Below are 22142 nucleotides of genomic sequence, written 5' to 3' on the forward strand. Positions count from 1 at the left end.
ACGTTTCTAAACGCGTGCTCGTAGTTCTGTGTAAACAGAGAAGACACGAGGTATACCGAAAGCTTTATTCACCTGTAAATCGCTATAGCAAATGGTACGTCGCTAAATGCTTAAACACAGTGCATGGGTCCGTAATTGAACGTATAATATAGATGTTTGTTGTACACTTATCCATTTCAAGCTATTCATGATTAGGCAATATGAAACGAGGCTCTGCCAAGATGTCGCCCTAGACATGCGTAGGGCCATGATGAAGGGCCACATGTCAATGCTTCAAACGAATTGAGCGACACCTTTCGTACCGTCCGACGTCCGAACATAATACAAATACACTCGTTCGTAGTAGAAAACCGATGACCGTTCTATTAATTTTCGATCCACTATGGTGATATTAAATGGCTGCCAATGCGAACTAACAGAATAGATTTGTACCCAGAACACTTGAGTACAACATAATTTTGCTGGGCAATTAGTGAAGATATAGTATATTTAATTTTACCCTCGTATACCGTTGGTTAATTTATTGTTGCTCATATAATCATTGACCATTGTTTGAAAACTTCGTTGTTTGAATTGATTGTTTAGAAAATCTTGTTGAAAGAGTATGATTTTCTTCTTTCACTCTCGGGGCTGTTTTTCTTGTCGGCTGACAGCTTCCGTTGTCGCTAATCTTCGTCGTCGTGCGGTTTTGATGCGGTCGTAAAGTCGACGAATGAGCTCGTCACCTCGTGTGCTGTTCAGCTGAGTATTCTTTAAGCTCAGTGATTTCAGCAAGTGGCGCCATCTTTATTGGCTTGTGAACACCGATCGTTAGCTCATACAGGTAACAACCGACCGTACCGCCAATGTGTGATACGAACATCGGAATCCACCAGAAATTACGATAACTAAAACGAGTACGTCAACATTAGTCTTATTGAGCAGCACCCTACAAGCGGCCTACATGATTATGTTGGACTTTCAGATCAGATGATAAATCATCTTTTAAACATACACGTATGAAAGGCTGCAGTGAGCGTTCGCTGGCACATATAGGGGGTAATTTTTATTTTTGATGACCTGCTGCAGCCTGACTTACATTTTGACCTGAATAGTCCACATTTGAAATGGACTTTTCCGTCACTCTATAACCATGATCAACAACCTTTAATTAGCCATTGGTGATACGTCTATAGTCTTTTGACGCAACGGTACTACTCTGTTAGAGGTTGGCTTAATTCTGGGGACAATGTCTGGAAATAAGCCCTCCGGCGCTTCATGTCAATGTTGACACTTTCGATTGTTACGCATAAAAATTACCTGAGTGCGTCTTCATATCCTATAAGGGTAGCGAAGACTCTTGGTGGGAAATCCCTGGCTGGGTTAATACCGGCCATGCAGTTGGACCCAACGCCCCAGCAGATTGCGATAACCAGAAGACCGATGAGGTAGCTGAAAAGCATGGGCAATTATTACCTTAAACTCAGCGTTTTTTTACGCTAGAAGTTGGTGTACTTCATAGTAACACAAAGATTTAATTATACGAATTTTTCGAATCATAAATAAATCACTGTACATGGATATAAACATAGACGAGCAGTTGAATCGGGGTTGTCTGTACACTCACCTGTGCAAGTAATTAGGAACTCCCCCATTGTCCTTGTCGATAATGACTAGTATTCCAAACATTAGCAAACCCGAACATATAACCTAAAACGATAGAGAAGAATCCACGCTACGGATTAGTACATCGACTACGTAAACTTAATAATTCGAGGTGCACCTGAGTTGTTACGTATAAATGTCGTCGGTCTAAATGCAACGCAGGATCTTCGTAAGGCATGTGTTACCTCCTTCCAAAAAAGGAAGCAGACCTGTTGAAAGTGAAAACTAATTTACGCGTATGTACATGTGTGTCTGTGTGTTTTCGCCATTGCGCCTGGGCGTGGCTGCAGACGCGTTTCTGTGTATGTGTATATTTGGCCAACTATGTCCCTGAGCAATATCTTTACACCGACTACTAAAAGCTAGCCCATCCTCTGACAAGTACTATCCATATCGAATGCTCTGTCTACTGTATTCGAATCCAATGTACTTTGACTTTTCCCAGGATGTTATAATGCGGTTTTTTCTCGCACTTCTAGTGAATGAAAATATCAATTGCGGTGATTTTTCACATGTGTTTTGTTCATATTGTAAAATACGGCCGTGCTGACTAGTCTCAAAGAGCTAAAAAAACACTTTGGACCTATCTGTTGCCCGGATAACGGTGTATGTTGAAACCTCATAACGCTATAATGAGAACATTGCGAGTGGCAATTCAGCTGGGCTTCTGGGTAGTTGAAAGGTCTGTCAAGTGACAGACACGGCCTTTCAAGGACAAGCTGGCCGACTTTTGTCGATGTCTTATGGCGAGTTGTATATTTACATCACGTTCTTTGCTTAGAGATTCTCAGACTTACTAAACTTTACAGCTAAAACCATAGCGCCCATTGAAACCGACTTATTTTGTCACTGTTTCCGACATTCGACCATTCAGCTATTCAGAAATTTACTCATCTTCCAACGAGAACTATTTGTTGTTGTTTTGATCGCCTTTATGGCGCTGAGCAACACCACAGACACTTGCGAAAACTCTTGCTTTTTCAAAACCATACCTATTTAATCTGCAGGTAATAGACGCTCCTCGGCGAAGTTAACAACTTATTACGTTAGTGTTAAGTTCAGAGAGAGTAGAATATTACGAAGAATAGCTATGATATACACTTTAAAGATATTCTGAAACAAACTGAAGAATGCAGTTTTGAGTGCACCGTTTAAATGACTCAAATTTTCCATGTTATTTTTGTTATAATACTGCTGTACGGCCGAATTTTCTAGTCGCCAAATACTTCGTTTAGAAATAATGTTAGTATCCTAGAATGGGTGTCATGATAACTATACTATAATAAGCGCTTTGAAAACGATCGCCGTTTACGATGTTTAATTCATGTTTACTCAGATGTCGGTTTGAAGTACATACGGTATCCAGTACACAAACTCCTATGGGCACGTTTGGATCAGGGAAGGTCGTCCAGAGAATGCCTGTTCCGTTAGGTCCGAGAATTGTTCGATTTCCTCCATCAAAGTGATTTAGTAGAGGTCGATTGTTTGCGTAAACAAGAGCACAGGCAGTAAATGAGCCTAAAATATCGACACGAGCAGCGAAGATCAGACTATCAATAAGGCATTAAATTTATACCTGCTAACACTTACTATAGGTTGAAACTTCAATTCACTTTTCGGCCTCTATTCTAGCCAGCGGTCCATACACACGTTGCTCGCACTAATTATCACAAAATACTAGCATTTTTACGGCTGTTTACAGGTTGACAGATCTTTCACAAACTACCAGACGTTAGGCAGGACTCCAACTGGAAGTTCCGCCATACATTTTCACCTAACTTAAGTCTATTTTCACTTGTTTCATCTAATTTTTCCACTGCGAACGTGTGCGTGGTCGACTGCTATGGTCGATGACCGTCTGTCTCAGGCGCTACATTGATGAAAGTTGTTTTTGTCATTTGGAAATGCTTATTACATGAAGATCTGTGCAGGATGTGACAAAATTACACCTTCGAACATGTAACACTCATTGTGCAACGGCTTGCGCTGCGAGGCTCCACAAAGACACACCATGATATGCGTCGATGAAGCGAAGGACACTAAACGAAGGCAGCGTCGATTATGGTACGCATTTTCGTTGTAATACTTTGCCATTTAGCGATTCTATCAAAGCGAGGCCTGTGTTTGTACATGCATTCTTTGAACTCGAGCGTTTTTAAAGTCACCTTTGGACCCACATCTGAGGTAAACTTCAAAGCGAAAGTCTAACCGGCCGGACGATACACGGGCCAGTCTGTCGTATTCGTCCGCGTGCCTACTTCTCCCCTCCATACCAGCGATCTTTCCGCATTTCCATCAACCAAACCTCCTCCTATACGACTACTACAAGTTGAAACACATCCACTACATCAGCTGCCATCGCTGTGACAATCATGCCGGACGCCATCTACTTCTGCTGACGTGGACCGCTTTACTGTAGACATCATCAGTGGCATCTATCTTCTTCTCAAATTTGTGCGCTGATCCTGCTCAAGCCATCAAGTACACTTCATTCATCCCAGACATTTCAGCCCGGCGAAGCATTCACGCGCACTTAGGCAGGTATTAGAGACCGACACGCTAATACGCCCATCTTGGCCACAAGAGTCAGCTTTCATTTTGCCTCATGATATCAGGACACAGTTCTTTTGACGACGTTTACCTTTCACTGTCTTCACTCACTGCAGCTATTCCGCAGCAGTGACTGCCATAAGGGCTCCTAGTCTTCCACTAGGCACCGTTCAGTCGGTCCGTCGTCACTTCGCCGTCGCTTTCGACAACTCCCGATACACTGCCTCTGGCATAATGCGATAATAATACATGCTGAAATTCTCCAACGGCCCAGTACAGATAACTGGGAACTCGATTCGTAATATCCAGCGACCCCCCCCCCCCCCCGAACTGACCTACTATCTGCACTGCGCAATTGTTCACCCACACCCTTGCCTTACGGTCATTTCAAATTTATCCAAGAGTATTGGCTTAATTAGACTACGTAGTCCTACTTCTTGCGATCACTACTGATACTTCTGAATTTGTAACAGCTTCCGACGCCAGCCGTGGTATTATAAAGAGCGTACTTGGCCCATATATATATATATATATATAGTGATCCTAAAATTTCTTGTCACTTGAAGATACTTTAATTGACTCTGCATATGTGACCTAAATAAAAAATAATAGAAACAACATTTTTTCGCTTTTTGTACCACATATCGCTCGAGTTCCGCTTGAAAACAAAGTACTAACGATGCGTAGATACGTACTTATAAACAAGAAATGGCCAGGCCGTTGGAATTTCTAGCATATATAATCTGAAATGATGTCCTATACATCTAATAGTTGAAAAAAAGGCTTTGGTTCTTTTTTTCTTTCACCTAGATATTGTCCAAGAAGGTAGTGAGGAACTTTCGTCCATGGGAATCGTCCCACAGAAGCAAAACCGGTTGTCACAATCGGATTGATGTGACCACCTGTAATAAAAAAAAACGACTTCAATTTAACATGAATCAAACACACATGTAATGATACAATGTAATATGATTTAAAAGCTAGAAAACAGAAATTACCGGTAATTTAAATGTTGCGTACATTGATTGTGTATTGATACGATGAGCGCTTGTATTGGTTTTAAAGCATTGTCTGAGCAGGCTACATAAAAGATGTAGCTTCACATGTATTCCTTTGGCATTTTATTTACTGATACCAAGCCCGTAAGTACCCGTATGCCCAGCAGAGGCATGCGTCTGCCTGCAGAGCTCGAACCAGCAACTGCCGTCGTAGCAAACACTGACGCGGTACAACTGCATAAATATACCATATGACAATGACTTACCGGAGTTGGAGGCTCCAGTGAGCAGACCGAGCATGATCGCGATGCCCCAACAAAAGACAGCGGCGAACACATCCTTCACTCCTTTCAGGACGAGATGGACCATGGCCGACTCACCGATCACCTAGAATAGATTCAATCACCTAATGAAGTAAACGGTGAAATGTCCAATATATTCTTAACTAAAACATCGAATTATGGATTGAAGCTTTTCTCGACTTCAGGGTAGATCCAAGGCGATCCAAATATATCCGGAAAGAGCTAACGGAAATCGTTACGCTTAATTAATGTCAGATCTATAAAGTGATTACTCAGCGTGTACCAATCATGTCTTTATTATAAGCTAATGCATGTTAGGTTAGCAAACTTGTGACACTGTAATCAATGGAAGTTGGAGGCAATAAAACTTAAGTGTTAGTCGAGTCATGTTTAACCGGAGGCCTTCCATCGATTTAAAAAATCACTATCAGCATTCTACTTAAGTTAGCAAAAAGTTCAAATTGATAACGAGTGATAAATTTTTAGTTTAGAAATATAGCTGTTACAGAAAGAATACTAAGTTGAGATTCTATTCAGATTCGCTTTAACAGCTGTGCTTCGTTCTTGAGAAATACAGACTTTTAGCGCTGCGTTTTACACCGTGACGTTATGTGACAGGATAGCAGGTTTGCAAACTTCACATAATTGGCCTTCGGACAATAGCAAAGATAAAATCAGCTAATGTAACAACTCGGTGGAGGATGCTTATGCAGCATGAAATGTTTTTTTTTTCTTTACAACGTCCCTGTTTACGGTTACGCACTCCCTTCAGAGTCGGTTCTATAATGTTACGCGAAAAGAAACAGCGTACGCAAGGTGATGCGTCCAATCACCTTTTATACAGCGATAGATAGTGATTGTATGATGTTTTCCTAGACCGTCAATAGTCGTTGTTTCGAATGGCGCTATCTGTAAACGCTCGGCAAACCCAGGAGCAGCTGAGTGCCATTTATTGTTTACAGTCCTCAGTTGTTATCTTGGTAACAACGGCCTTCGATTGACTGCTTATTGTCAGTGATGTTTTTGCTCGACCGCCGTCGATAGGCTCGGGCCAGGGCCCAACACAAGGCACACAAACCCATTCTGATTTTCATTTTATCCGAGGCTTTACAGCGAAAGGCGTGCTGGTGGCGCACAATAGGTGATACATATAGCGTCAAACGCAATTCAAACAACATAACCAGCGAGTTTGTTTGTATATTGAGGATCGTATTCGAAGGATTTCCTCTTGCTTAGGATGGCCAATACGAGGTAGACGGTGGCTGATTCAAACACGTAGGAGACCGTTCTCTCGTGTGTTTAAAGATTGCTAAGTTGCCAAAAATCTTCAAGTAGACCGTGGTGTTTTCGTCGAATGTTTTTTTCGTTCTTAGGACAAAGCACACACACTAATGTAAAGTGGTCCGAGGTCTTCCTGTCTAAAATCGAAGTTGTCCGAAAAGGAAGTCGACGACTTGCGGGTAGTCCGACGATTTGCGGGATTTGAGGGCCCAAGGGCCGTCTTCCATCACATCTTTAGAGCTTGCCTTATAGAAGTTCGACTATTCTGCGAGCGCGACACCAGCGTCTACTACGGACGAGTCCGCATTACGTTTCCTACCTCCTCCTACCCATCAAAGGGGAACACAGGGGTGATACGCATCACAGCTGGCGTTCATTCGCGATCGATACTGGGGGGGACATGAGAAGGAAAAAGAGATCTTGTGACACTCCTCGTCTCGCTAATGGTGCGCACCGACTTTGTTTCACCCGCGTTTATCTACTAGCGACAAAGAACAATAATTCTACTCCGATGACTCATCCAACCGAAGTAACTCACTATCGCAGGCCGTCTAATTTCATTCAATTCCGGAACTATAACCCATTCGGCCCATATATATATATACGTCTGACCCATTAATAATAAATTTAGAGAAAATAAATATTATATTTGTTTGTTAACCTGTTGAACGTTTACATTGAACGTTAGCCTGCGCAGAGAACTATTATATTATTGATAGGTTTAGAAAGAAGCAACACTGTCAAATAGAGAACGCAGAGTGAGTAGAACCTAACGATAAGGATCCGTCTAGAGGTATTTGCAGGTAAAAAGAAGCGCGTTATTTAAAGGTACATCTATATGACTATATTAAAGTCTCGCACTTCATACGCACGTGATGCTCGCGCGTATTATAGGAGGATCAAGCGTCATGGTAAAGCTTCTGAAAAGCATTATGAAGTCATCATACATTAAGTAAGCACAACCATTTGCTATTTTCCCCTGTGTCTACAACAAACGATGGCCGCATTTCACCAGAAAGAACGACCTATAGAAGATATAGCTAGTCTATACAATTTACTAATTTTATCCGTATGTTATTTCTATCCTTACATTTATTAGCATTTATTACCTAGGTTTACTGTCACTGCATGGCTTTTCTCAGATCTTGGGTGAGAAAACGGGGATGTAGCAGTACCCATAGCTATAATATGGCCGGGCCGAAATTGTAATTGAATCACTTCGTTAATCGCTTCGTCATTGCCTTATGCCGATAGTAATAACAACAGCAACAACAACAACAACAACAACAAAATGACGATTCGGTAAGAAAGATGAGAACAATTAGGCATGACGTTCAAAGTGACCTATCGTATAATCCTCTTTTTATACCTAGATGGACCTGTACGAGTTAAACTACTTCCTCGATGATGGCATCTTTCTAATGTTTTATTATCAACTTTTGGTAATAGTACAGCAAGTTTCAACAAGGAAATGAACATTCCTATATCTAAGACAGTGTGTTTCGTTATAGCCAGATATGTTTCTAGTTCCGGTAATATCCAGCTACGTTCATTCATATACTATATCTAATGTCCATTCCTTGCGATTCGGTCACTCCTGTTAACTTATGTTAGACAACAAATTGTAGTACGATGCTTCGCATCATTTTCAATATAGAACAATTTTGTGGAACTGTAGATACGGAGGGAATATGTTTATGACACTTCTCTCAATGATTACCACGCAAAGGGACAGCGGACAAACACCTGAATCGATCCTGAAATACAAATCCAACCACATTGTAGCAATGTATCCTGTTGGTTAGCCTTGTCCACTCGTAATTAACCATGTAATACCATAGCTTATATATAAATGAGCGGGGCGGCCGGCAATCTTCACGCTTGAGAAATTTCGTCATCATCAGCGAATATAGGATAATTCACCGTTTGACATATTGAACTGTTGTCTTCATATGCGCCGCTAGCAGATCATCAATTCGTATCGTTGACCGTTCATTCGTTCGTTCGCCTCAGCGTCTCCTCACAGAAAATCGATAGCCACTGTGGCAGCTGCAAGGTCATTCGTAGATCTCTCATTTGTACGAATGCAGGACTATGTCCGTACCCACTTATCTGTCTGTCTGCCAGCCAGCCTGCCTGCCAGACCGCGCTTTCGTTGTCGTCGGTGCTGCGGCGGTTCTAGCTTCGAAAAGGCAACAGCCGTACTGCCGCAATCTTCACGTAGCCGTCGCTGTTAGTTGGTGGATGTGCACGTCTTAGTCCATTCTTCAAAAAACATCGTTGTGATCATTGTCATCATCGCTGTAATGATGCGCGGTAAGATGTCCATTATACAGATCCTCTATGAGAAAAGCTTATGAATGCTAAATAAACAGGCGTTGGTCGTAAGAGCACGCTTTCCATCGAATAGAGCAAGCCGCCAAAACGGTGACGTTGAGGGAATTGCGCTAATGTGGTATATCTGCGGCCAGAAAAGGAAACGCAGCAAGCGGCCCTATGCAACGACCGAATAGACACTCAGTTTCTACCGCTATTACTAGGTGGCCATAATCCTCTGTTCAAATGATTATCTAAAATTGTTCGGCAAGAGGGTTTGCCGGTTGGGGTGGGTTAGCTAGATATGACTTCGAGTGCGTTAGTAATATAGATGTTCGGATCGAGATAGAGAGCCGAATAGTATAGGGAAAACTTGGGCAAGTACGGTTGTTTGCGTTAACGTTTGAAGTCACTGCGCGGTAGATCCGCATGAGATAGCCTAACGGCGCGATGACTGCCAGCCTCCGTCTGTGAGAAACGAGTAGCTAACAAGATCATAAGTTCGTTGATATTCAATAATTTTTTAAGGTTATCGCTATTACCAAAACACTTGTATTTATGGAACGGAGTGGCTTGATTTTTGCAGTAGCATGTAGCAGCACACACGTGCAATACCCGCTCACTTCTACGTATGAACACCTATCTTAACCATCCTTTATTGCCTATTTTATTGTTTTGCTTTCTTTGTGTGTTCACACAAATTGCCAACCGTTCTCAAGGCGACTGCCTAAAAACACGAAACTTCCTCCATATTACACTATAATTAATCGTTAAATTTCGCTGCTACTCTTAGGTACATAAGCGATGTTGGACCGATCTGCTTTTTTTACTATAGTACTTCCTCATCAAAGCCCATCGAGACGCAAAAAACAAAGATGTCGCTAGACTTCCCCGTCGTTAGAGAGGTAGAGACGATCCCCACGTATATTCATGTTTACAAACTCACAGATACAAACATAGACTCGCCTAGTAGTACGCAATGCGTATCCGAGTGGTTTTGGTCTGATTGTGTATCACGTTTTCTGATGTGTAGAAGTTTAATATGTTCGGGTAGGCGACGTCGATAACCGAAAGAGGCAGTGTTGGATGCATTGAACTTTGTGATGATTTCAAAGAGACTGTTCAGAGTTTTAGGGCTTCTATGGCGTTCGCTGCTTAAATGAAGCACAAAGCTTGTAGTAGATATACTGCTAACGTAAATTAGCGGCTCTACTCAACAGCTCTGAAGATGCTACGAACAGCGGATTACCAAGAAAAAAAGGTGCCAGATAAACTATCGAGCATGAAAATGAACGAAGAAAAGTGGTCTAAGCTCCTTCTTCACGGGGAAGACTATCATTTATGAATGGCAAGTGTAGCCAGACGCTCGTTTAATTACACTACGGTCTCTTAAATTATTTTTGTCTGGCATTAAGGACAGTCGATAACTGGTGATCTCGCCAAAGAGGCATGTGCCAGTAATCTCTTCGATGCGAAATCTCTTAACACTAAACAGTGTCTAAAGCTTACCCATAGCAACTTTGCATACTCATAAGATTTTTCTACTCTAACATTTAACTTGCATACACAGATACCAGGTCTAATTGTACTTAGCACACAATAACTAGCATAGGTCTGTACTGTAGTAGGGTCGGTTCAAAATCACCTATCGCCAAAAATGAAAAACCTTGAAGATGGGCTAATTATTTCCAGGTAATTCAACTATTCCAACTGGATTTTGTTGACGCCAGGATTCTTCGTTTATTTAATTGTTCAAAGCTCTAACTATTCAAGCTAAATAACAGAATAACTTATTTTTTAATAAACAGCTATTTTGTGTAACCACATACTGTCAGATTACGATGAGCTCCATGTATCAGAACAAAAGCCGTACCCTTTTCTTTTTACCTGGATTCATGTAAATTTGGTTAGACAACAACAAGGGCTATGGAAAGGTAAAACACACATTGAGGTAGTACGCAGAACATGCCCATATCACACAAAAATGTCTACTGTAGACAACTTCAGTTAATAGTTTGACCTACAGGAACTCTTCGAAATAGGCCAGTCAGGAGCGACTAGGGCTGTATCTTCAAAGCCACTCTTAGAGTATGTGTATATATAATGGTACTCCTATGCCTTACCGGTAGATAGAGACGTTTGGCTAGAATATATCTGATGCGACTTCATTTAGTTCGGGATACGACAAAAACTTGACCTCCTGTTATTAGAAATACAGGAATTATAAGAGAATAAAATGGGAAAAATATAATAGTAATGTAGTCCCAAAGCCACGCATAAACGCCTAAATTATCTGCACAAGATAGTAAGCATTGCCTTACGTATGTATAAACGGCGTCTCTTATAGATCAATACTCGAGCATTAATGCCTTCACAATATGTGTCTTCGATCAGCGTTGAGCCTTTGACACTTTCATTGGCCCACTGGTCGGTTCATAAGAAGTCCATTTAGATAATTTTGTTAACAAGAGCCGTCGCTTCACACTTTGATGCGTCTTCTTTTTCTCCTAAATGGTTCGTTTGGACGGTTACCGAGGTTAGTACTTTACGAATTACGGGTAGGGTACCGATAAAATGAGATCATTACTAAATTGATAGTATGATCGTCGAACGTCCGTTGCTTTTCCTTGACGCCGTTCTGTTTTTCCCAGTAATTACTGCGCTTCACTTTTTCTACCTCATTGCCTTTCAATATCTTCATTCTTCCTCAAACGACGTCGCCTCATTTTAGTGACCGGCGCGTATCTCCCTTTCCATTTAACACTTTAGCCTAAGCGACTAAAGTCTTTTAAGTCCGTCATACATATCGCATGCGCTCATAGCTGTTAGTGATACCGTTCGAACACTCTACCATTCTACCTGCGAATGAATTAAAAGCTCATAGTCAAATACTACATAAGTACACACCTTTATAAGTACTGCGAAGTAAGCGACATAAGTCCTTCTAACACAAGGCATGCGCGTTGTATGAGCTACTGCAAACCGGTTTCCGGTATGTAGCGGATATATGAGAACGACTGTCTATCAAGCTACCGAAGTATCAGCATGCTCAAACGTCTGCCCCTTTTCCCTATCTGTACACCATCAAACAAGGTCAAAAGTGTGCCTGCAGAAAGGTAAGGCTACCAACTCACCATTAGGATGAAGGTAGAGATGAATTCGGAAAGAAATTCCCGCACATACGGCTTCTCGATTCGGCAATAAGTTAAAAATGAATACATCTCGGGATCAAAACTTGTGGGCTTTCTGTTCGATCTTCGTCCCAATCTGCAATTAGAGACATTTCACAATGAGTTAACAGCACGCCCCGGGGGTACGGAACGGAGATATAAAGAGATACACACACAGATGGAGATAGAGCGCAAATTTAATCAAGCAAGGAAACTTGCCGTTTTTAGCACGCGGCCTTAATCTTGGGCCTAGCCCCAAAACCGAAATCAACAAACTACAGTTTAAGTTTTAGTCCATACCAAACAGAAGCAAAGCTTAGAGCTTCGTTGCATAAACATGGTTCTTAGCCAAACTTTATCTGATATCGGTGGGTCGAATATTGTTATCTCTTTGATCTGACACCTAATGTCGAAAATGAGTTATCGATTCTGACACAAGCTATTAAAACTCGCCTAGTTTTGGTAGTGCATAGAGAAGCAATAGGTACTGATATAGCGGTAGACTGATAGAGAAGCAATTTGTTTGGCGACTTGCTGGATTTTTATCTGTGACATATTTGTTTAGCTGTTAATTGGCAGTTGTGTTTTGTTTGATATAGAAAAAATATTTTGGTAAAACCTTTTTCTCAGCTAAACGCTTAACTCGAGATCTTAGCCAGCGCCAGGCTTAACGCCTCACCCTCTCTGCCTGCGGCGAAACGAAAGACTTGAACAGCTCGAAAAAGTCCGTGTATTAGTCAAACCAATATTGTCTCCCTGATAGGTGGTTACGGTAACGAATCAATATTAACTGGGGTGATCCTTCAAACAAGATAGTTGGTGTGTAATATCTGAATTCAAACATAACGAAACGTCTCTAACATTAAAGTGGTAACACTAAAGGTTGATACCCTTGCATAGAACTTGCTGAATACAGATCAGGATGGGCATCAGGCACCACTGATACTCGAAGGAGAACATCTCCTTACGTGCACATATAACGATAAATGGCAAATCTTGAGAGTTTACTGTAACTCTATTTGGACGTAATCTTCACGACAGTGACTATCCTTAAAATCGCTACCGCTTCGTACTTGTAAATTTTTCAGAGAAGATACCTTGCATCATTCTTTAAACGTCAAAAATTATCAGGACGCAGTAGAATCGATCAGCTGCAGACCTGTGACAATGTTAGTTACGCATGCCTATTCTAGTCAACCTAACGCGTGCTCTGCAAGATGTTTACGTCTTGAGGCTGGGTAATGAAGTTCCTATATGACAAAAGCTCAGGCAAGCTCCTATACTTATAGCATAGAACCTAAGATCTATTGAGCCCATTCCAAAGCCGGAAGTTGTGGGGCACTTCGGGCGCCGAAAAAATATTCTAGAACTAATGAAAATATGAGGCATGTGTGATTTCTGGTTACAGAGAATACAACAGCCCCCAAACGGGCTCGCTTGCAATGTCAAAATGACAAAATATATTTAGCATTTAACTAAGTATCGTTCTGCACTAGAAAATTAGGAATCAGTGAGCTGGCTTTAGTAGCTTTGTGTCTGTCGATGTAAGAGGAAATACAAGATTGCCCCCTGTTGGGTGCCTGTCATCTGCAGCAACGAAACACATAAATGTTCCACAGTAAATCAGCTAGTAATTGTGTGTTAATTTATTGTATATTTTAAGTAGCCCCGATCTATGTTTATTTTGAAAGCAAAAATAGACTCGTACTCTGTGTAAATTAAAATAAAACATACAGTGTGGCCACCTTTTTAGTTGTAGCAAAAAATAATAAAATTAACATATTTTTTTAGACAAGCGCACGGACGCTGTTTGCTCGTCAAGGAACTGAGTTATCTCCAGGAGAGCTTTTTACTTTTTTCCTTCGAATCTGGGCTAATAACTACAAACATATAAGATAAATTTATAGTACAACTTGCGTAATGGGTGTCTGCGTTCATCACGTCTTTGATAGCATCAACTTCATTGATGCTGACGGTTGTACTGAACTTTTTCGACAACAAATATGCATAACTGAAGGCTAAGCGATCCTGAATAAATTAAATAGATTATAGATAGCCAAGTTGCTCGGAAAATAAACGATGTTTCGAAAGTACAAAGGTCCGAGACGATAAGGAGAAAGAATAAATTGGCCTTGGATATGTACGAATGAGAGGAACGAAAGGTTGGTCTTTTATAAGAGTTACTGGCCAAAATATGAAATCTAAGAGTTAAATCTAGGTGTTGTTGTTATTAAAAAATTGCGACTCTTTTCTATAATACGGACAAGGTAGTTCAAAAGTCAATCCGATAACCGATTTAAGTTCATTAGGTAATCATTAAAAAGTTGTCTCTACGTTTTTAAGCAGCTTTAGTAATGAAGTAACTTAAGCAACATGATTACACTGTCCAGATGCTAACACAGCAAGAGGTTATTACGCGACCATGAAATGTATATCATAAGTATTTTGTACTTATAGCATGCTTGCCATAGATTAGCGCCCAGTGGCTGAATTAACATAGAACGATGCGTTGACAATTTGGTATGTGACCTGCACATAATAGCCGTGGTCGGAACTCGATAAGTTGCCTGCAGAGGAAAGTTGAAGGACTTTCGACCTCTTAACTTATTTATTCTATTTAAGAAATAACCAAAAAGTTAGTACTTTTGTCGCTGCACTGTCTTTGAATTGGTTTTTCTTCTAGAGCAGTTAGAAATGTTAACGAAGCTTTTGCTAATGTCAGCTTTCCGACGACGCACTGACTCTCTGTATAGCGCCATGCGACAGTGTCAGTTCGCTTAGAGGGTGCGCGTAGAATAGGGAAAAGCAGAAAACAAAACGAACAACGGCATATATAGCAATATAGTAAAAGATCGACGCTGTGAATGGATTATCTCACGTTAGCTGGAACCGAAGCAACAAAAAAGTTAGTGCTACCTTCATCACTACCGCTATAAGCAGCATACGATTTCAACGAAGGCGGAACCTCACGAGAACTGCTAACTGGTTAAAGTAGACGGTAATATGCCGAGGCATACACACATTCACTATTATCGTAGTTCAAAACAAGCTATTTGCCGGACTACCGCGATGCCTCTCTGACTGCTGTTGTAACGATAGACTTGTGAACCGCACAGTGTGTTACACTCTATTGTGTTACCACTCACTCACGCTCGGTTAAATGACCATTGCCAAATAGAGTGTGGAGAATGGGCGAAAATGCCCTCAACTCAACGGGAAGGGAAGGAAGAAACGAACGGCGGGCTTATGTCCTGATAAGACACCATGCGAGAGACTTCTCCAGATAACGACGCTAGAGATAGGTAATTGCGGTACACAAACACCATCCCTTCCCTCTTGTGCTTGCAGGTTCCGCATTACCATTTCAATATTATTACAGAGTCATTCCTCTGACTGATCCGCACACTCAGCATTTAGTGCATGGTAGATCGTGTGTACCAGGGTATATACAGAGATCTGTACGACTAGGACGAACTCAGAAAGATGTACTCAATGCGACGCCTATCTAGCGAATGGGACCACAAATCTACTTTGATACCGTTATAGGTAAATGGGCAAAGGCGTACCCGGTTTGGTGCACTGTCGTCTTATGCTTTAGAACTAAAAAAAAAAAAAAACATTTTTGAGTCACTTTTTCGTGCATTTGTTCTTATATTTGACGAAATCAAACTTATATGGTGGCCATAACAGCTACCTAAAACTGTTTCGGCATCCGACTTGTTAGATTAGGTAAGAATGTTCGAAATGCACATAAATATATGTCAAAAGTGGTAAAAAAAAAGTTATGGAGTACTCGAACATCTACTCTACTTTGAGCTTACTGATTAGGAAGCATGAAAGTATTTCGCATGTCGAAGTACAAAAGCAATGATTTTTTGGGAGATCATACGTTCTAGATTTTGGGAGCCTGCAATAGACAGGAACCTGGTGACGAAGTCAAACTCAATAGTAAAAGCAGATAAGTCCTCAGTGTTTCTGGTTGGGCTCGTTCATTACAGGGCATATTCGAATCGTCCCTCCTTTTTTACTGACCGGAAGTTCCTCACCGTAGAAGAATAAATTAAAAAGGACACCACCCATACAGCCATGCTTTGACGTTCCGTACTATTTTGCTTCAACTGAGAAGCAGCCACTTTACGACAAGGCGTGTATTTTAAGGACTAGTGATGTTAAGGGCTAAATTAACGTCGACTGTGTACTAGAGACGCATAATCTCTGTGATTCACCCCAGATCTGTTGCTTTATCCTTACCTTGCCCGATATTAGTTCGGATATCTACCAAAATCGGACCTGGCAACTAGTTTCACTCTGCCTTGTTGAGTTTATCTCATTGGCTATTGAACTGAAGCTAGCAGACCAGGCAACCTGATGTTTCCCACCAGCTTTTTCCCGGAAACGTTCAGAGTTTTTCAAAGGGGCACACTAATTTGTTTCACATGAATTGGTATGTTTCACTGACTCGGTAGAGTTAGTGATAGGCTAAGAAAATTTTAGATAAAAAAGCGTGATTTTTATTTTGTAAAAATTAGTTCTGTGCTATCAGCGCCTAACGGTGTGTAGTTTGCGCATGGTGCTTACGGTCTGGTTGACTGACTGTAACAACTGACAACGAATGAATCAATTTATTATGGTAAATATGTTTTTTTTTTAAATATATTTTTTATTGTCTCTCTTCGGTTTAACAAAGTCTCTGGCGGATGCCAGCTTTTAGTCAGCATTGTAAGTGGTAAATTCTTTTCAACGATGAGCTCGCCATATGAAAACTATCCATACGAATGCTTTCAGCCTTGAAAGCACTGAAGCAAAAACCCATTAATAATATCCCCGTGCGCCTGAGCGTGGTTAACTTCGCCGAAACGTAGGGTCGGGAGTCGCAAATGAAGATGGCGGAAAAATTAGTCTGAATAGGTATCCTTTCCATTTGTACAAGGTCATGATCGTAGCGTGAATTTAGTAGCCAATCGGAATTAGTAAAATTCGATAGAGCTGTAATTCATTGCTCAATTTATTGAGTTTGTTTTTAAATCGACTGCCCACGTACGCCTGGCAAGTTGAACGCTAGGATCTATAGATGAGGTACAAAGGCAATTGTTCGAGTCAACATGTTTTAGAAGTAATTTTAAAGGTTACATTGAGTATGTTTGGTTAGAATGTACAGGTTACGCAAACTCCGAGGACACTGAAGTTTCTTTTGAAAATGAAGCTTATTACTAGGAGCTAAATAAATATGCTTTTGTATCAACAGAGTAGTAAACCATAGAAAACAAAATTGATGTCCTAAAAACATTGTTTGCAGTTTTTAGTTGACGCTCCGCAAAGATGACCTTCTTTAAGGGTTAAGCTTTGGTGGAATTTAACCATTCTAATCGTTATATCTACGTTTTGCTATTTATAATCTAATGTTGGTCTAAGGACCCATGTATACCTTTTTTTGGTTAATTGTCTTTCAGAATCTGTCAGTTTAATATACCATAAATTCTGATAGTACAGTTATGACACTCTTTCACCAGAAAGAAGTCATGGGCATTAGAAGCTGCCCAATGATATAACTTCGAGACAATTGCCGGGCTATCAGATACTACTAAGGCAACGATCGATGTTACATACAGTATATCGTTTTTCCCCAGGACGATTGGCTTATTATTGTTATGTGCGTGAATTTATTATCTTTGGCATTACGATACTATCAGCGTTACATTGGTAGTCGTCTATGGGTACCGACTGAGGACTAGACGTTGCTGACGCCCTCATCGCGTCTGGGCAACAAAATTCCTCTACACTTTGTATGTAAAAAGAACTCTAGGCGTACCTGCCTGCAATGTAAACATGTTCCCATTGCGTCATCTCTATGTTGAGATACGAAATTAACAACGGCATTTAGATTGTATTCTATAATGTTATCTCAAGTCGAAAGCGCAAAAATATACTGGAATAAATAGGAGCCACTGAAGTGGACTAGGGATGCGGGACAGTATCTGTAACATGTGTGCAGCGCAAGAATAAACATACACGGACCTATATATATATGTTCTTGAATTAGAGCAACAAGTAAATATTAAGATCGTCACAATGAAAAGAGTGATCAGAAGCTAAACTCAGTAGCAGATATCTTCGTATTTGGGATACCGATTTTTCCCGCGAACAATTTGGTTTTTGGGCCCCAATTCAATCTTTAGATTACTTCTTTTGCAATCTTAGACAGCTTTTACGACCACACATCTTTCGTCTTGTATAATCGAAACTTGAAATAGATAATTAAAATTTTCGCTATTTCAAAGTGCTAATTGAATAGCTACAAGTCCCAGTATTTAGTTCGTAATATTAACTGTCGGAAACTTTGTTTCCTTTAGTTTCTTTGCTGTTGTTTCCGTAACTTGCATGTACTATTATAAGCACAAGATAAAGTACAAGGACCATCATTTGATCAGAAGTAGTTTCAAAATGACGCTAACAAAAACCAACTGCGGCTTGTATAGAACTTAGATTTTGTAATAACTATTTTTATGAATTTGTGAGCCCACATCGATAAGGTAGGCTTCTTTGGCATCCGTCTGTCTCAGTTTTTCGACGCGTTCTCGCATACCTCAGGATCTATCTATTTTTAAAATGGCGACACGGATATATTCTTTAAATATATAAATTGTTGTAGGACATCTTAGGATACATGATCTGGAAGGGCATTCGACGTCCCGAGGCTTGAACACTAGCCTTTCACCGAAGTGATTAGGAAGGGTAGACCATCCTGTTACAACGACATGTCTTGAAAGCCTTTTCCAGCCATTTGGGATACTTGACATATTCTCCGAGAGGCTTGCGACCCACATGCTGCACCAGATAGTGTTTTTTCTTGGTAACCCCTGGAGTTTTCTGTCCCACGTAGGCGGCTATTTTGTTTATTTACCCTACGATACATAGAAATGTGCCTCCTTTCTGAACACGATTTTCCTAAACTGCTGAAGAATAAAGGCTATAAAAAGAGGCAAGGAGGCTTACCTTTTTCGGTGTTGCGTTTAAGTAAAAGCTGAAACGTATAAAATTAGTTATTAAAAATATTTATGCAAATGTATTTTGCTATTTTTTGTTGGTGTCATCTTTAAGCTGTTCTCAGGCAGATAGCCGTCTCCGTAAGAAGGCAACAACGAGCTGGTCCACACCCTCATACGACATATCCCAATGAAAAGAACCATTATGCCGCCTTGAGTGAGCATTGGGATCGACATCTTGGTTGGCAAATGAACACTTCAAAAGCCATTCACTTGAATGAAATCATTTATCTCCAACAAACACCTCTGTCGATTCAACTGTCTTTATAAAATTGAACCATATAGTGATCGGTTAGTGGAAAAAGTGCGCTTTCATCAAGTAAATACATTTAAACTAATATGTGAGAAATTACATAGTGTAGTGGAATAGTTTTGTGAGCTATGCACTAGCGAGGTATTTCAAACCTTCACTTTTCAAGCTGCTTCAAACTCATGATTATTTGTCGGTCTCGCTCCATTAGAGCCCATGTAAAAATCTAGACTCAATCAAAATGTGACCACGTTTGCTGTAATCAGGGAAACTTACGTTAACGTACGAAATATTACTTTTACTATTAGTAGCACTTAGCAATGTCGCAAGGTCGACGCCCGTCAGAGTCTTGTAAATATGAATGGGTGGAGAACTATAGGCGAAATCGCGCTTCCGACTATTATATGGTACTTAGGTCCGGCTTTCTAGTCATCAGTCAATTAGGACGATAGGCAAACAATTTTAGGATCTGTCGTATAATTCTCATTGAGTATAGCAGGTAAAAACGTTGGACGGAGAATACGTTGGATGGCTTCGCTAACGGCATTGTTGATCGTCCTCGATTTCCACAGCTTTACAGGATAATTTATAGATTTCTGTTGCAGTAAACAATAATGTCCATGATGCACGTTGTGCCTTATGCGACCAGGTTGACCAATTAAATTCATCAGACAAAAATGTACTTTATATTGCTCTACTTTACTTTGATACTTTTGTACTCGTACTCGATTCTGAAGTTCGTTACTTTTTGACAGTCGGCTAATGAAGTACGTCTCAAGGGTTCAACTAGAACAATCTCTAGATTAGAACATTGTTTCCGTTCGAAGATTTCAGTTGTTTCACAAACGACAGACACAAAAGGAGTAAAAAGCGAGGCATAATAGAGTTCGCGTAAAGATTTTGAATGAGCTTCTTCGACAACAATAACACCTATATCTTTACGTGTATTCAAAAGCTGACTGAGGAGTAATGAAAACTATCGAAATCTAAAAAGTAGGACAAAACATTGTTTACGAAAAGTGGTTTTTCTGAAGGTAAGTTTCAACAGTGTAATTAAGGCTAGTTCCTAAATTATCTAATGCTAAATAAACGCTAATTAGCATTTGCCCTTTTATACAATCTATAGCATAAAAGGCAAATTTCGACTCTGCATACAACCATATAATTGCTGAACAACAGGCGCCGTCAGGCGACTCTACCAGGCTCTGCTGAATCAAGAATTTTTTGTTTTCTAAGTTAAAATTAAACTTACCCATTACGAAGAAGAGGCACATACGTACGCTTTTGCTCGTCGCGCCTGACCATTGCCGTCACCTTTTTATTTTGCCTCGCGCTTATTTACCTTTTTCTTCTAACTAGGTGAACTTCAACGGCACGTGGCAGGTAAAGGGGTGTAGTTTGGTCAGCTCGATGTTGCTTCTTTCGTGTTGGATATTGCAATACTGTAAGGAAAAGAGTAGCCGATTATCCTTGCCCGTCAAAGCTGACGGCTTCATTTTGCGGTCACCATAACCTTCTAACCGTTCTCGCAGATGTATCAACTGGCGTGGAACCTAACTAGAACCCCTAGGCCTTCAATCTGAACTGTGAGGGAAAGTCGAACGAAATCACTACATAAAATCAACAACGTAGACGATTCGATAATGCTGATGATAACAGTTAGGTCATTTATGGATTCATTGCATAGACTTCCGGTATATACGTATTTGTTCAGAAGAGACTACTCGAGATAGAGCCAGAAAGGGAGACGATAAGAGGGTGAAGCGAGACTCTAAAATCTTCAGTGGGTCAATCGGAGTGTGTTACAGTATTAATATTAGATAACTTACAAGTAACTTTGTAATGAAGTACATAATGCTTAGAATGCCGTATAGGCTGATGGAAATGTTAACGCAGCTCGGCGTGCCATAATGTATTCAGCAGCTCGTTCACCTATACAGTTCTGTTTAATGGGGGTAACTACTGAAAGTGAACATTTATCCGCGCGCACATAAAATCGGACTCATTCCATATACGCTCGATGGTAGACACGACTCCAGTCACTGGTGACGTTCAATTCATTATGGCCGTGCCTGGCTTGGATCAGCCAGAATAGCGCTTAGTGATGACCGAAGCTGCAAGGGGGTGTCCAAGCGGTGTTTACCTAGGGAGGAGGAAGCTCCTGTCTATAACAATAGCGGAAACGGCATCATTAAGATGGGCATTGAGATAATAGACACTGAGTTAACGTGTTCAACATCGATTGGAAGCTTTCTTCCATTCGATGTAACTTCTAGTGCGCTTAATCAACGATAGTGAAATGACGATTACGCAGCTTTTGTAATAACTTTGTTATTTCAATAGTGGAAAGATGACATGAAGACTATCTGGCACCGATAAAGATGGTTACATAATTGATTAAAAATGATATGAAAGGGTGGTCGCAGCATCTGATAGCGTTGTCTCAAGGTAATACATGTGTACCGTCGCTGAAATATCGAACGGACAACAAAATCAATGGAAGAAGACTTATAACAGAAGCTAAGTATTGATCGTTATTGAATATTAGATATTAACTACTACCTCAAATATCTTATATATATGCAAAC

The 22142-nt window shown here is 40.6% G+C and overlaps 1 protein-coding gene and 1 long non-coding RNA gene across 6 annotated transcripts; both read right to left on the reverse strand.

The window, feature by feature from the left end:
* Nucleotides 1-51: 51 nt before the first annotated feature.
* Nucleotides 52-21606, reverse strand: LOC111243459 (aquaporin-10-like). 5 transcript variants are annotated; one of them, XM_022789060.2, is made up of 9 exons: nucleotides 21384-21606; nucleotides 20807-20996; nucleotides 12226-12358; nucleotides 5459-5579; nucleotides 5001-5096; nucleotides 3002-3162; nucleotides 1607-1689; nucleotides 1300-1431; nucleotides 52-887 (listed from the first exon to the last, which is right to left on the reverse strand). In XM_022789060.2, the coding sequence occupies exons 2-9, from the start codon at nucleotides 20857-20859 to the stop codon at nucleotides 722-724; spliced, it is 945 nt and encodes a 314-aa protein (XP_022644795.1). In that variant the 5' UTR covers nucleotides 20860-20996; nucleotides 21384-21606; the 3' UTR covers nucleotides 52-721. The 5 variants fall into 5 exon arrangements, with proteins under 5 accessions (XP_022644795.1, XP_022644799.1, XP_022644798.1 ...); XM_022789064.2 differs by lacking the exons at nucleotides 20807-20996; nucleotides 21384-21606 and adding an exon at nucleotides 15283-15443; XM_022789063.2 differs by lacking the exons at nucleotides 20807-20996; nucleotides 21384-21606 and adding an exon at nucleotides 15207-15426.
* LOC147759068 (uncharacterized) lies at nucleotides 8170-11672 on the reverse strand. Its single transcript, XR_015318759.1, has 2 exons — nucleotides 11413-11672; nucleotides 8170-9076 (listed from the first exon to the last, which is right to left on the reverse strand). It is a non-coding gene; the product is annotated as an uncharacterized LOC147759068 (long non-coding RNA).
* Nucleotides 21607-22142: the final 536 nt, after the last annotated feature.

The sequence above is a fragment of the Varroa destructor genome, unplaced genomic scaffold, assembly GCF_002443255.2.
Source record: "Varroa destructor unplaced genomic scaffold, Vdes_3.0 BEIS01000001.1, whole genome shotgun sequence".
Lineage (NCBI taxonomy): Eukaryota > Metazoa > Arthropoda > Arachnida > Mesostigmata > Varroidae > Varroa > Varroa destructor.

What these genes read in the sequence shown, in the direction of transcription:
- LOC111243459 (XM_022789060.2), bottom strand. Translation starts at nt 20,859, where the DNA reads ATGGTCAGGCGCGACGAGCAAAAGCGTACGTATGTGCCTCTTCTTCGT. An exon ending in GTGCCTCTTCTTCGTAATGG is followed by an intron (nt 12,359 to 20,806) that starts GTAAGTTTAATT and finishes CTCTAATTGCAG; the next exon opens with ATTGGGACGAAGATCGAACA. An exon ending in GAGTTTGTGTACTGGATACC is followed by an intron (nt 1,690 to 3,001) that starts GTATGTACTTCA and finishes CTATCGTTTTAG; the next exon opens with GTTATATGTTCGGGTTTGCT.